The 16,200-nt window shown below is 38.6% G+C and overlaps 1 protein-coding gene across 2 annotated transcripts in view; it reads right to left on the bottom strand.

Moving 5' to 3' along the window:
• The window catches only part of LOC110101323 (serine/threonine-protein kinase GRIK1), a 29,218-nt gene extending 17,549 nt beyond the window's left edge, over positions 1-11,669 (bottom strand). The window contains exons 1-4 of one of the 2 annotated variants that reach the window (XM_028697011.1): positions 11,013-11,669; positions 10,278-10,599; positions 9,177-9,251; positions 9,054-9,098 (exon numbers count right to left, since the gene is read on the bottom strand). In XM_028697011.1, coding sequence (XP_028552844.1) covers positions 9,054-9,098; positions 9,177-9,251; positions 10,278-10,586 — 429 coding nt within the window. In that variant the 5' untranslated portion in view covers positions 10,587-10,599; positions 11,013-11,669. The remainder of the gene's footprint in view (positions 1-9,053; positions 9,099-9,176; positions 9,252-10,277; positions 10,600-11,012) is intronic. The other variant, XM_020829181.2, reaches the window with a different exon arrangement.
• Between the last annotated feature and the right edge of the window lie 4,531 nt (positions 11,670-16,200).

Below are 16,200 nucleotides of genomic sequence, written 5' to 3'. Positions count from 1 at the left end.
CAATCCAATTACAGTTTGGAGAATTTTCCAGCAGATTTTGTGTGAATTGATTGCTATTTTTCTCCATTCTTGTTAGGGTTTACTTGAAATATTTAAGTATTTCCTATCAAATTGGTATCAGAGCAAGTCTTGGGACCATCGGGGGCTGATTTTTTTGAATTTCAGCGACAAAATTTCATCATGAGAAAGGAACCCTTGCTGATTTTTGAATCAAAATCTAGAAATTTTGATGGCGACCAAGAAGGTAGATGGCGTTGGAAGAGCGTTTTGAAGGAAAGATAAGCCAAATAAAAGCAACGGTGGAGGATCAAATTTCATCCGTAGAAGACAAGGTTTCTGTTAGACTTGAACCGGTCCAACCTTGATCGATTCTGGTCTATTCCTATCGGCCCAAGAAAAATGGGTGGGGGGGGGAGGGGGAGGGATAGGTAGGGGTGGCAGCCTTGGTGGGGCCTAGGGATTGAATAAAACATGGGTTATGGGGGAAAATTTGAATGAGGGGCTTTTTAGGGATTATGTAATTTTCCTTTTGCTTTAATTAGCCTAGCATGTTAGGGTTTGGAGGCATCTTGAATCTGAAATCAGATTTGGGATCTATGGTTTGTTCTATTGGGCTCTAGGCTTGGCTAGAGATTTGGAGAGCTATTTCTTCCTCTCGAATAGAAGAAACTTGTATCATTTGTTATTTTCCGGAATTTACTAGTAGAATTCTTCGTTTTTCTCTCAGTTTTCTTCTGTTTTCCAAAGAAAGCTGCGGTACCGTTGCTATTTTTCTATTGTAATTAGCAGTTTCTCTCACTGTTTTTCACCAATTGTTGTTAGGGTTACTTGCGAATTCAAGTACTTCCTAACAAATTGGTATCAGAGCCTGTCGATCTGAGGGATATCAATGGTCGGAAGGAAAGTTGAAGTTTTTGAATGAAAAATAGATCAACTAAAGGCAGATTTTAATGAAAAAAATTATTGATTTTCTGAATCAATTTGCTTCCATCCATGAAAAGATGGATGAAAGGTTCGCCGCCTGGGAGGAAGATGCTTGAAGACAAACAAAATCCTACGACATCGGAAGCAAAGGAGACCACCGGGGGCCATGCAAGAGGAGGAAATCTGAACCTGTTGAGGGGGAGGGAGAATTCGGAAGTGGAGATCCTTGAGCGAGAATACAGAATGCCTCCTCTAGAACCATTTTCTACGGAGGAGATGAGTATGGGCTACGAAAGGCGGGGTGCTAAATTTCTGGAGCGAAGGGGAGATTTTTACCGCCGATGTGCTGATTTTGAAATAAGAATAGGAGAATTTGATGAAGAGGTTGGTTATTATTGCCGGGAGAAGATCGTGACAACTGGGCAGCACCTCCTTTTCGAGGTATGGGAGGTTATGGAGGATTCAGGGGAAACAAGAGTGATCCAAATGAAGATGCCAATCTTTGAGAGTGAGGATGGTCATGGCTGGATCTACAAGGTGAAGCATTATTTTGCTGCCAACAGGTTGATAGAGGAAGAGAAGCTGACAGCGGCAGGATTGTGTTTAAAGGGGAAAGCACTGGCATGGTACTAATGGCGAGACATGAGGCAACCTATTCGAAACTGGAGGGAGTTCAAAGATTGTTTACTAGAACATTTTCAAACCGGTAGGGGAAGAGATTTCTATGATCAATTCTTTGACTGGACACAGGAGGGGACTATGAAAGATTATCATGACAAGTTCGAGCACCTAGCCAGCATACTTGATCGACTCTCAGAGACAGTGCTAGAAGGAAACTTTCTGGAGAGGGGGTTTAAGGGGGAGCAATTCGGGGGTGATGAGGCCACGAGACCTAGAAGAGGTCATGGAACTAGCGCAGTTGGTGGAGGACCAGAAGCAGCTAGAGAGCGGGTTTAGGGGGAGCAATTCGGGGGGTCATACAGAATACCACTACCTTCTTCGCTCCCAAGGGACCTGCACAAGGAAGTCTGAGGGAAGTGCCCAAGAAGAGAGCTGGAGGAGGGGGAAGTGGGGGGAATTTCAAAAGGCTGACTGAAAAGGAGATACAGGAGAAGAGGGCAAAGGGGTTGTGTTTCAGATGCAATGAAAAATACATGCCAGGGCATAGGTGTAAGGACTGAACACTTCAGGTTCTCACCGTCTGTAATGAAAAGGAAGCTGAAGGGGGAGGCGAGATTGGGTTAGAGGGGGAGGAAGAAGAGAAATTGCACCTTGATGTAGCAGAAGTCTCTTTAAACTCAATGGTGGGATTCACCCCAAAACACACCATGAAAGTGAAGGGAGAAATAGCTAATAGGGAGGTGGTGGTGTTGATAGATAGGGGAGCAGCCCACAATTTCATCTCCACCCAGATGGTTGATCTACGGGAGGTGAGATTAGTGGATACCGGTGGCTATGGGGTGATGATGGACACCGGAAAGGTGGAGATGGATAGATGAGTTTGCAGGAGAATAGTGCTGACGGTTCAAGGGATTCAGGTGAGGGAGATTTTCTTCCCTTAGAGTTGAGAAGTATTGATGTCATCCTGGGAATGAAATGGCTGCAGACCCTAGGGGATACCAAGGTCAATTGGGGAGCTCTGAGGATGGAGTTGGTGGTGGGAGGAAGGAGGATGGTTATCCAAGGCGATACAGGATTGTCTAGAGCTGAAGTATCTCTCAAATCAATGATCAGGAGCATATAGTAAGTGGGAGGAGGATACTTGGTGGAACTGCGGCACTTAGAGGGGATCAGTGTGGGGGAAGGAGATATCCCTCTTGCAGTAAAACCCTTCATACAACAGTTCAGTGAGATCTTCCAGCCGCCTCAGGGCTTACCACCACCCAGGGAGTAGGAACATGTCATCATTTTGAGGGAGGGGGTGTCACTAATTAGTGTACGACCGTACCGCTACCCCCAAATTCAGAATGATGAAATTGAGAGGCTGAGTAGGGAGATGTTGGAAGCATGGATCATAAGGCCAAGTGTGAGTCCTTTCTTTAGCCCAGTCTTACTGGTCAAGAAGAAGGATGGGAGCTAGAGATTTTGTGTGTATTACAGAGTATTGAATAAGGAGATTGTGCCTGATAAGTTCCTCATTCCTGTGATCGATGAACTACTAAATGAGTTGCATGGAGCAGTGGTGTTTTCCAAAATGGACTTGAAGTCAGGATACCATCAAATCAGGATAAAGAGGAAAGATATTCAGAAGACGGCGTTCGGGACGCACGAGGGGCACTACGAGTTTTTGGTGATGTCATTTGGGCTTAACAACGCCCTTTTACCTTCTAGTCATTGATGAATAGGGTGTTCAAACCGTACCTCCGGAGGTTTGTCTTAGTTTTCTTTGACGATATAGTTGTGTACAGTAGGACCGAAGAGGAGCATCTGGAGCATGTAAGGGTGTGGTCCTTGGAGTTCTACAGGAGCACCAACTCCAGGCCAACCTGAAGAAGTGCAGCTTCGCACAAACTCGTGTGGAGTACTTAGGGCACATGGTCTCTCAGGAGGGGGTGGCAGCCGATCAAGCAAAAATTGAAGCAATGCAAAAGTGGCCTCTACCTCGGAACTTGAGAGAGCTATGGGGTTTCCTAGGATTGACGGGTTATTACCGAAGGTTTGTGAAGGGGTACAACAACATAGCTTGGTCTTTGACAGAACAGTTAAAGAAGAACAGTTTCTTATGGGGGAAAGCGGCTACCCAGGCTTTTGAGAAACTTAAGAAAGCAATGACCACAGTACCAGTTTTGGCTTTACCAGATTTTAGTCAGACTTTTGTGGTGAAGACAAATGCATTCGGTGGGTTGGGGGTGGTGCTGATGCAGGATCATAGGCCCATAGCCTACTTCAGCCAGGTATTGACAATTAGGGCCAGACTGAAGTCTATTTATGAATGAGAATTAATGGTCATCATGTTAGTCATTCAAAAGTGGTGTCCATACCTAATGGGTTGGCATTTTATTGTCAGGACAGATCAAAAGAGCTTGAAATATTTGCTCGAGCAAAGAATGGTGACTGAGGAGTATCAAAGATAATTGTCCAAACTGCTAGGCTATGATTTTGAGATCAAGTACAGGACAGATGTGAAAAATAAGGCGGCTGATGCTTTATCAAGGTGTGTTAGGGAGCTCCATGGGATGGCAATTTCAATACCACTAATGGTAAATTGGGGGGCTATCAAAGAAGAAAGCATGCAGAATGAGGAGTTGAGAAAGATTAGGGATGACTTGATGAAGGATACAAGTAGCCATCCAGGGTATTCACTTGAGGGGGAGAGACTTGCATTATGGGAGGTTTGTGATGTCATGAATCTCCATCCATGTTCCACATCTATTGCAGGAGTTCCATAGGAGTGCAATTGGAGTCTATTCCGGAGTAGAAAAGACATACAGCAGACTTGCTGCTAAGTTATACTGGAAGGGGATGCATAAGGATGTGGAGGAGATGGTGACGAGGTGTGAAGAGTGTCAAAGAAACAGGTACATGGTTATGGCTCCAGGTGGGTTACTACAACCATTATCACTTTCAAACATAGTCTAGGAGGAAGTGTCTATGGATTTCATAGATGGCCTACCACGATCTGAGGGGTTCACATTTATTATGGTGGTGGTTGATCGACTGAGTAAACATGCATATTTCTTCTCCTTACGACACCTGTACACCGCAGTGACAGTGGCAGCTGCATTCATCAGGGAGGTGGTTAGACTATATGGGATTCCAGGGTCGATAGTGTCTGATCGAAACAAAGTGTTCCTCAGCCTGTTTTAGAGGGAGTTGTTCAGGTTGTAGGGCACTATTCTCAAGAGAAGCACCACTTACCATCCTCAAACGGACGGGCAAACGGAGGTAGTAAACCGCAATTTGGAGACTTAATTGAAGTGTATTGCTTCTGAAACACCAAGGAGGTAGGTGAAATGCTTAGTATGGATAGTATTGGTACAATACATCGTACCATTCTACTTCTCAGATGACCCCTTTCAAAGTGCTGTATGGAAGGGACCCCCCATGGTTGGTGCACTTTGAAAAAGGGAGCACACAAGTTTCCTCAGTAGAACAGTACTTGGAGGAAAGAGATAAAGTGTTGGAGGAGTTGAAGAAACATTTGTTGAGAGCACAACAAATCATGAAGAAGCAGGCAGATACACATAGGAGAAACATACAGTTTGAAGTGGGGGAGAAAGTGAACTTAAAATTGTGACCCTACAGACAGAAGACATTGGCCAACATGAGAAATGAGAAGTTATCCCCAAGATATTTTGGCCCCTACGAGATAGTGGACAGAATTGGAGCAGTGGCCTACCGCTTGAAGTTACCCCATCCACCACCATACATCCAATATTACATGTATCACAGCTGAGGAAGGCTATAGGTGAGCATGCAATCAGTGCAAAACTACCATCAACATTAATTGAGGAGATGGAAGTGGTTCTAGAACCTCTGGAGCTAAAAGGGGTGAGATATGACAAGGAAGGAAACAAGGAGGTATTGATTACATAAAGGGGACTTCCTGATTTCGACGCTACATAGGAACTGAATGAAAGGGTGAAGCACCAGTTTCCTTCATTTCACCTTAAGGACAAGGTGATTCTTTGGTAGGGGGAAATGTTAGACTTGAACCAGTCCAACCTGGACCGCTTCTAGTCTACTCCCACCGGCCCAAGAAAAAACAAGGGGGGGAGGGAGAAATATGAGGAGGCGGCAGCCTTGGTGGGTGAATTAAGCATGGGTTAGGAGGGAAAATTTGAATGAGGGGTTGTTTAGAGATTATGTAATTTTCCTTTTGTTTTAATTAGTCTAGCATTTTAGGGTTTGGAGACATCTTGAATTTGAAATCAGATTTGGGATCTAGGGTTTGTTGTTTTGGGCTCAAGGCTTGGCTAGAGATTTGGATAGCTGTTTCTTCCTCTCGAGTTAAAGAAACTTGTATTGTTTGTTGTTTTCATGCATTTACTAGTAGAATTCTTCGTTTTTCTCTCAGTTTTCTTCTGTTTTCCCAAGAAACATGTTGTATCGTTGTTGTTTTTCTGTTGTAATCAGTAGCTTCTCTCACTATTTTTCATCAATTGTTGTTAGGATTACTTGCAAACTAAAGTACTTCCTAACAGTTTCATCCGTGGAAGACAAGGCTTCGTCTGTGGAAAACAAAGTTTATGATCTTCATTTGATGGTGAAGAAGTTATTGGAAAATCAAATCCAAATGGCTGCATCAAAAGGCAAAGGGACCAATGGGAAGAACTACGAATTCTAATTTTCATAGGAGGAAAAACGATATAAAAATCATTGAGGATGAAGGGGGAAGGTGTGGAGAGAGACGTGTAAATTGGGAACAAGGAGTAAAGGGTGCCGGTTGGAAGAGAAAAGAAAAATTATGGTAGGAGGGGTGCTGATTTTGGAGAAAAGAGGAAAGAAAGTAAAGAGGGGGTTGATGATGAACATGTAAGGGAAGATTGGGAGACATGGGGAGAGCAAAGCACCTAGGAGAGGGGAAAGTATGGAGGAATACGAGGAAACGGGGGAAAGCCAAAGGCGAAGAAGTTGAAGATGCCAATTTTTGAAGGGGATGACGCTTATGGATGGATCTACAAGGTGGAAAGGTACTTCGCCGTCAATGGGTTGACGAATTAGGAGAAACTGACAGCAAGTCTATGTTTTGGAAGGGAAGGAATTGTCATGGTTCCAGTGGGGGGACCAAAAAAGACCTATACGGAGCTGGAGAGTATTCAAGGACTGTTTATTAGAACGTTTTCAAACTGACGGAGGAGGTAACTTCTATGAGTAGTTTTTTGCACTGTTACAGGACGGATTAGTGGCAAACTATAAGGAGCGGTTCGAGCACCTAGCCAATCGGGTGGAGCGATTATCAGATATTGCATTGGAGAAAAACTTCATGAAGGGGCTCAAGGCAGAAGATCAGAGCGGCGATGAAAGTCATGATGCACTGTTACAGGACGGATTAGTGGCAGACTATAAGGAGCGGTTCGAGCACCTAGCCAATCGGGTGGAGCGATTATCAGAGATTGCATTGGAGGAAAACTTCATGAAGGGGCTCAAGGCAGAAGATCAGAGCGGCGATGAAAGTCATGATGCCTCGTGACTTGGGAGAGGCCATGAAGTTGGCATAGTTGGTGGAAAATCAGAAGAATCTAGAGAAGGGAGCCAGGAGCAGCAGCTCAGGAGACTTACAGGATGACGACCACCCACTTAGCACCCAAGGGTCCTTCAACAGGAGGATTTCATGAGACCACTAGGGAAAAGACAAACAGAGGGAGCGGGGGAAATTTCAAGAGGCTGACGAAGAAGATATGATGATATCTATCAATAAAGGAAGTTCATGAAAATAACCCCATAACTTTCCTCATCATGAAAAAAGAAACTCATTTCCAAGTAATTTCAATAAGTCCTAATCAATTTTTCCAATTTGTACAAAGGTCAACCATTCCACACATTCACCATTATCTTTCTTCCTCATCTCATAACCATCTTCATTACCAAACCTAGGACCGTTGACAATCTCAAACTGACAAGGAGGGAGAAATTATAACTCATAGAACAAAACCAAGATCTAATGAGATCACCGGCAACCTTACAAGATACTCACATTCTCACTAAAAAAACATCTAATAACAAGCCTTCTAATATGCCAAATTTGCATCAGTGTCGGTGCAATCCCGGAAACCCCAAGTGAGATGCTAAAAGATTTTTTATCTTGGTGAGTTTAAGCCATGCTTGGATCTTTCCCATGGAAACATCTTCCAAGGTTAATCCATGGCCAACATTCTCTGATTGTTTGAGCAAACTCACTAGCATGGCCACAAGGATTAGTTAGAACTGGTCTTTTTTAGTCACCCGCTCTTCTTCTAAGTTGTTGTCATCACATGAGCTAATCTAAATCAATGATGGTGACAAGGCGCTTGGAGGTGCAAATAAGGAAAGCTTGAGTATTCATTTCCATACCCAACTCAATGAATATGCTATCAAATATCAAGTTGAATACAATGTGACCTCATGTGGAAGCTCAAGCATTCTTTCAATGAGTAGAACACAAAATGAACATGATGGTTGCTTGGAAGTTACAGTGTTTGTGAACATTTGTGGGAGATAGATAAGGGGAAAACAATGGCATATATGTTGCTATGAGCAAAACAATCAAGGCTTAGGACTTTCGGCTTTCCTTTTGAATGGATGTGAATTTAATCTCAATAATAACTCATCATCTCATGGCTTAGGACTAACAACATCAAGCCTTTATCCCACTACATGGGCTTAGGACTAACAAGAAAACATAAAGATTTGGTAAGGCATTTTAGATACCCCACAGCAACATTGAAAGCAATACCGAAGAGAGTGTGAGTGAGAGCATGTTAGGCTAATCAAGCAAGATTAAGCGTTCTAATATGCCTTAATCCCACTACATGTGAATCTATGTTTTCGTTAGTGCATTAAAGTTACTGTAAAAAGTTATTATCAAGCAAGATGATTGAGCTAATCATTGTTCAAATCCAGATTATCAATCAAACAAGTTTATGCATTTATTCAAGCTTGAATACTTTTCTTTGTTTAACAAGCCAAAGTTGGGCTATCTACAAAGCCGAACATTAGTTGCTTGCAAAAACTGAGCCAGTTTAAATAACGTTTAATTGATGGCTTCCAACAATGTAAAGAAGCAATAGCAAAAAAAAAGGCTCTGGTGCATGGGTTTTGCCAACCCATGCATTAATGCCCTAGTTTCTCCATTCTAACTGCCCTTGCTTACAAAACAAGGAGTGTTATTGTCCTTCTCGCAAACAGGATATATTATGGAGGCTTGCTTATAACTCTTTAAGTGTTTTCCTTTTTTGTCAGAATGAAAATACTATAAGAAGACCCATGCAAATTTCTAAATAATGAAGAATCATCATTGACAAAAATATAATAGACCACAAGAAATTACAAGGCCAAGGCTTATCATCATGTAGTGCAAGAATTTACAATGGCAAAAGAAAAAGATGCTTTAGCAAAACAGCTTTCATCATTTGAACTTCTGGGTCATTGCACAGCACTCCATCAAATGATGCAATGTCACAATAAAAATCAAAGGGCAAAAAAATTACCTTAATGGCATACTTGTTTCCATCTTTGGTGCTACGATATAACACCTATCAAATTGAAAATAGCTTATTTCACATCAAGTGTTAAAAACCCTACAAAACCATTTTTAGAACTAATAAACTTACCACTTTTCCATAGCTACCAGAACCAATCTTGGATTCCCGAACATATTCATTAACCATTTTATTTCCATGCTCATCCTAAACACATAACAAGAGAATGAATAACTAGTAAAATTGTTAATTGAAGGGGACAAATAGAAAGTGATTGCAAGCATTTTCACACTGAACATTTTTCATCTTCCTGATCATTGTCTTATAATTTTCAAGTATATTTCATCTATGCATGGTATTCAAATGTCAATTTTTCTGCAAAATTACATACAAACTACAAAAAACCGATCCATTTGCATATATATATATATAGAGAGAGAGAGAGACAGAGAGAGAGAGACAGAGAGAGAGAGAGAGGATCCTACATGATACCAATCATTAAAAATTGATTCGATGAGATTACTACTTTCACCAAAGCAACCAAAAAATTCTAGATACAAGAGCATTCCACCTAATGAAAAATCTTTAAGGAAGAACAAGAATTGACACAGACAAAATGCAATCTGCAACTGATGAAAGTTCAAAATAAATTTTAGGACAGAAAACCATATGGTGCATACAATAAAGCACAAATTGATAATCACTGGACAAGAAAATAAACCAAAAACCTACTTACGTGAACAGCATCCTAAGAGGTTTATTGCCCTGTTTTTCCAAATAGCAAAGGCAAATGAATACATCTAAGAAGTAGGTGATTAAATAGTATATTTGATTCAAAATTGCTATCAGGAAGGGAAATGATACATGCTTTTTTTATAAACAGAAAATGTATGAAACCAATTAGATGTACAGAAGATTGAAATTATAAGGTTAAAATAATCATATGAAAATACATGTATATTTCACAAACATTGCTACATGTAACTCTTCTCAGTAGAAGAGGTTGGACCAAGAGCAATGATCAAGTTGCCATCATTGTGAATTGAAGTTCACAGGTTTGAGTCATGGAAACAACTTCTTTATAATGCAAATATAAGGTTGTGTACATCAGGCTCTCCCCAAAATTGCATTGGGCCCCATCCATAAGTACGCCATTTTAATAAACCATTTTAATTCACCTGAGAGTGTCACAATCCATAATTGAAGTTGATACAGAATAGGATATTAATTTACCTCACAAAGTGTAACCTTCCGAGTTTCCTTGACAGGTACTTCCCTGCAAATCCATCCACTTTGAGCTCTTGCCAAGAGGATCTCTTCAGATTTTTTTGCACGAGGTTTGGTGCTTCCATCACTAGTTCCACTGTATGAGATGCTATCCCCATCTTCTGAGGGTTCTGGAAGAAAAAACTCTTGCGGAAATTGACTTCCAAGGCCACGGATTGAAAATAAAGATCTATGGGAGGATTTCTTCAGGAACCCAAAGCAACCACAACAGCCCATTTCCAGCAGATGCGAAAGAGAAAAGGTTTCTCCAGGCATAAAGAGCCTTTATCTTAAATAAAAAAACATGCCAAAAATTTAAAAAAAAAAAATACTATCAACTTCAAGAAATAACAACCAAGTAAATCAACAGGAAAAGTGAAGAATAATGATTGAGTGTACTAAACATATTAAAAAAACTGCAGAATTTCATCTTCTTCCATCAAAGTTTTGATAAATAAACACACTTTACTCCAGGATGCAGATTTACCTCCAGATTTGCAGTTTCCAAATCAAAAGATTTACCCCATTCAATACAGGCACACCAAACCTTTTTAAAAAATCCTAAGAGAAAATAAAGCTACTCCTAAAAATACAAGCACAAACTCCACATCCAATCTAATAAAAGGCCGCTGAATTCTATTGTAAAATAACTACTGGATCAATAACGACATGAGAAAAATCGAAGAGGTTTAAATTATATACCGGATTAGGGCTCCGGAACCTCAGAGAGGGACGATGAATATATTTGATGCTATAAACCTAGTAACAGTGGCTGCAGGTGCCACTCGCAGAGAGGTACAAAGCCATTGATGCAATTAACAAATCCGCCCAGGCCCTCTCGATCCAGCAACATCTCGCAAAATCCGCCTCAAGATTATGGCCGTGGCTCCAAACCAGCAATCTAACTCGCCCCGTTCCTTTCCTCCTTATAATCAAATCAACTTCTCCACTTGGCTTCAGGTGTTCTAACCTTTCAAGAAACGGAGGAATCGACGCAATAAAGACTACAGAATAATTAAATTATCAGGTGCCATCCCTTTCGGCAGCCTCCCGAGACAAGGACAGAGAATCCGAAAACCCCGGCTCAGCTCGAATAAATAATCAGTATTGGAATCGCAGGAGAAACATAGAATCCCTAAATCTTCCGGCTCTCTATGCCTCTACGCCGTGGAGAAGGATCGATTCTGCTGATTACTGGCACAGGGTTAAAGAATCTAGCTGGAGAATGGTGAAACAAAGCTGTTCGGACGTACAGAAGTGAGAGATTTCAGAGACGCTGCGGAGATTTCAAATTTACCCGTGCAGAGGAAAAGCCCGATTCTCAACCCGCCCTAGGCCCGATGAAGCCAGGCAGGAGTGACAATGGAATCTTAACTATTATGCTATGGTGCTCTCTCTTCCGATCGGAATAATATTATTCTATTTATATTTTAACAGTTAAAATTTTAATATTACATACATATTATTTATAATTTATTTTCATATCAAATATAAATAGTAGAAATAAAATATATGTTGTTTTTGTTATTATAAACTAGAATATTATGATATTTGTATTTCTTAAGCACTATTTGATATTTAATGCGAATGAACATCTTCAATATCGTTGTCTAGTCATTATAGTCTGACCATTGATGTCCCATTGTCATAAATTATTCACTTTCATTCGATTATCATGCATCATCATTATCAGATCGTTGTCTAACCTCCATCACCCAACTAATATCATATGACCACAGTTAATATCCCTTCGTTATTTTTTTTTCAACTAGCTCTATTATAATTATATGACCTTACTTTATGATCTCATCTTCTCCAATTAAGGAAAAAAGTCGGCCATTATAAATTTTCTTAAATACTGAATTATTTCAACCGAGACGGACCCCATCAATTTTTTCCTTTCAATGTTTTCACACAAAAACTTGAGTGTCTCATGTGTTTCTCTCTTTCATCTGTATGTTCAAAATTTTATGCAAAGCTAAGACTGTAAAATTAATTCTATATAATCAAAAAATTTCAAACACTTAACACATTATAGACTATTTTCAACTTGAAGTATTCATTGATTATGAATTTTTGTTTTCAATGCAAATTCACTTTTTTCTTAATGTATTATAGTTGATTTGGAGTCATGACCTTATGATAGACTCTTTAAAGAAAACTTTGTTTTCACTAAAAAATATACAAGAAATATCAATCATATGGCCTTGATTTTAAGACATAAAACTTGCATGGCCACTCTTTTTTGTTAATTGATTCAAAAAAATTTTTTTTTTCTTCTGCTCTTTGGTCCATGGGATGATGTATTGATATTTTGAGTCAAGCATTATGATCAAAGTAGCATTATCTTTAAGACTTCATTTGGAACAATTTTTTTACTAATTTGGCACAAAAATTTCTTGTTAATTTCTTGTTCTTCTAAAACTAAAAATTTTTGTACCAAAAAGCTGCTTTTAAAAGAATTAAGAAAGTTATCCCAAATGAAGCCAAAGTTAACAAATGCCTTCAAATTATGCATATAGCAGATAGTAATACAGTTCAAAAGTAGTTAAATTGTTCTACGCTTAGATAATAATATTAGGAAAAAAAATATTACATTTATGTGTGCAATTCACAACCTCAAGCGAGCACCCTTAATCTTGTGATAGTGTTATGAGTAACAGTTTTTTAAATAATAACAATTAATCTTGCATTTACATTTAGACCTTAATGACATGGTCTAAAAGTGATGCAAATCATAATGATTATTTTGATGTAAATTTTGAAATGATCTAGAAAAAATATAATTATATGAAATTTAATATCTTGTCATCATCATCGTCGTCATCACCATTAAAGAATATTAGTTTCCATTATAAATATCATTTAAGTTTGAATTGGTTCAGTTGTCATTATTATTATCTGCAAATATAAAATAAAAAATATTTTTTTATAAAGAATATATCATCATCATCTTCAGTTAATAGCGGAGCAATCAAGAAGGAATTTGAACATTATTGAAGCAATAATATGAAACCACTCGTCTTTCGTATTAGTTTGGCTGAATTTTATAATTTTCTAAGTTCTTCGCTCTTCAATTGCCATTGTAACAAAATTGAAAGGTAAGAAGATGATTTGTAATCATGGATGTTATCAATACAACAACAGTATCAACCCTTTATCCCACTACGTATGATCAGCTACATAAATCCTTTTTCTCCATTGTGTCCTGTTAAGAGTGAAATTTTCATTTAAATCTAATAAAGAAAAGTCATTTCTTACAAGAAATGATATTATCAATCTAACAAGAAAATGCTTATACAATTAACGAATATGTTGATCACGAGGGGACAACAAAACTAAGAGTGAACTTAAAATTGGCATGTACCTTCTATATTTTATAGAAATAATGTAATAGTCCATTTTGCATTTTGTATTTAAAAGCTTTTAAAAAAGGAATGAGTGTGTTAGAGAATTAAGTTGGATTGAAAAATGTAATAGTGTTGCTTGGATGCAATGTAAGTTGAAGCTTGTTGGCTTCTTCGTATATGGATTCTTTAGTGAGTTCCAAAGAGATGATATGTGTAATATTTTATTATTCTAAAGAGTAATTTTATCATTGCAATTGTCATATCTCTCCCTTAATTATTTATATTCATGTATATTATTCATGTTATTGCTTAAGCACAATTTTAGTTTACAGCATGATTAAGATGCGTATAAATGCAAGCCTGCCATCTTTATCATTGCTTGTAAGACCTAGCATCATTTTTGGTACAACTCATCCATCACCCAGTTGTGTGGTATGTTTATTTTAGGTATCATATACACCTACCTAAATTAGATCAATTTCAACCTTCAATGATCAAATTAATCATCTAATCAACCATCACTTCTTTTGACTTCTATCATCTTAGCATATACCATAAATATACCTCCATTCACCTCAATCCATGTAAATGTTAAGATCACTTATGCTAGTTTGGTAAACCCTAGGGAGACCATAGCTAGCTTCAAGAGTGACCAACCACACTCTTGTAGCCATAGCTCCACAAGATCACTTGCATGCATCCTCTTGTGTTCATCCTCGAGACCACTACTATTACAACTCAAGCTCACGAGTTTATGTTTTTGATGATAACGAACATTATGAATTTTATAGCTATGTCTCCTTGTATTTGCCATGTGTATTTATTTGTGTGTGTATTAACATTTCATAAACATCATGCATCATCCAACAAAGATTCAAGGCTCAAGATTGAGTAGAATATGTTATGCTGTAAAAATGTTTATAATATTCATTGATGTATTTTTTATTTATTGAATCAAATCCTAAAATGGTGTATGTTAGTTTTGTGACCATGCACACACACACTCAAAGGGAGTGAGATTGAGTCAAAATCATATATTCAAATGTTGAACTAATCGTACTGTACGATTTATATCGTAATGTACGATCAGCTCATCTAACTAATCGTATTGGATGATTTAGATCGTCAAGGACAATCAGTTACGATCATGAAAAATATATGTCAATCATAATTTATGATTGACGATCTATGACAATCATTTATAAATTGATCCTGTCATTTGGGGACTAATTATGGTTAATTTGTTCCATACGATCATCCAGGACGATCAATGAAGATCGTACTACATGACCCGAGAGATACATGGGACGATACTTGATCTTCCCAGACAAAAAATCATAATTTTTCTTCTAATCGTCTAGGACGATCCCCAATATCATAATTGATGATCAGTACAAATTTAAACTGATTGTATTAAACTATCTGGAAATCATACAATACTATCAGGTCAAATTCTGCACATCGTACTGGACGATCCTACGATCATACATGATGATATTTGGTGCCAGAATTGAGTTTCTAGGGTTTTTCAAATTTTATGTATCATACTGGACGATCCTGCGACCGTACTGTATGATCTTTTTCACCATAATTGAATTTCTAAGGTTTTTCAAAGCCCTCTATTTAAGCTTTCTTCAAATACATTATAAGTTTCTTTGGCATGCATTGATTCTTCATGTTTTTGGAGAAAACTTGAAGAAAGAGCCTTAAAAGGGAGAGAGAAAATGGTGGAGTATGAGAGGGAGAAGATCCTTATGGGTTTCGAGGGAGTGTGGATGGGTTTCACACGGTTGCTCTGGCAAGCTTGCATTTTAGTACCATCGGATTTAAGGTTTGTCTTGAGGGAAGTTTTGGAAAGAAAAAGATCTCTTTGGTGTCAAAGGACCCAGCTACTCCGTCGCACCAGGGAAGGTGAAAGGGATTCATTATTCTCTGCCATCTCCTGGAGGTAGAAAGAGGAGGCAAGGTTCTCTACATATAAAAGGAGTCTTGGTCCTCTGTTGCACTAAGTTGGTGGAAGACATTTTATAAAGGCTTCTCCACCTAGCTGTGGGGGCTAAAGGAGAGTCACTAAAGAGTTTAGTGTAATATCTAAATAGGGAGTCTCTAGGGAGAGGACGTAAGTAAATTTGATCGAACCACTATAAATCTGGTGTGTTCTTTCTAGTTGCTTTTTTGCATTTAATTTCTACATTATTTTGTAATTTATTATGTGGTTGAAATCTCAAATTTTTGTTATTGTGAAATTATTATTGCTTTCGCATAAATTTTTTGTTTTAAAATATTCAAAAAGATTTTCTTTTTCATTTAACTACCAAGAACTCCAATACATGAATAGTAGCCCAACGCTTGCTTCAACTAGCACAATGCCCAATATGCTTCAACGCCTCTTCCTAAGCTTCCCATAACTTTGACACCTAAAAGACCTGTCACCATCACCTTTGAGGCTAGAGTGTTCAGGGGATAATAAGTACAAACTTACGTGTGAGTTATAACTCGTAAAGTTTTTTTTTTTTGGGGAAATTTGGGGCCAAAGCCCT

The sequence above is a fragment of the Dendrobium catenatum genome, unplaced genomic scaffold (genome assembly GCF_001605985.2).
Source record: "Dendrobium catenatum unplaced genomic scaffold, ASM160598v2 fragScaff_scaffold_853, whole genome shotgun sequence".
Classification (NCBI taxonomy): Eukaryota; Viridiplantae; Streptophyta; class Magnoliopsida; order Asparagales; family Orchidaceae; genus Dendrobium; species Dendrobium catenatum.
This window is presented reverse-complemented; position numbering and strand designations above follow the sequence as displayed.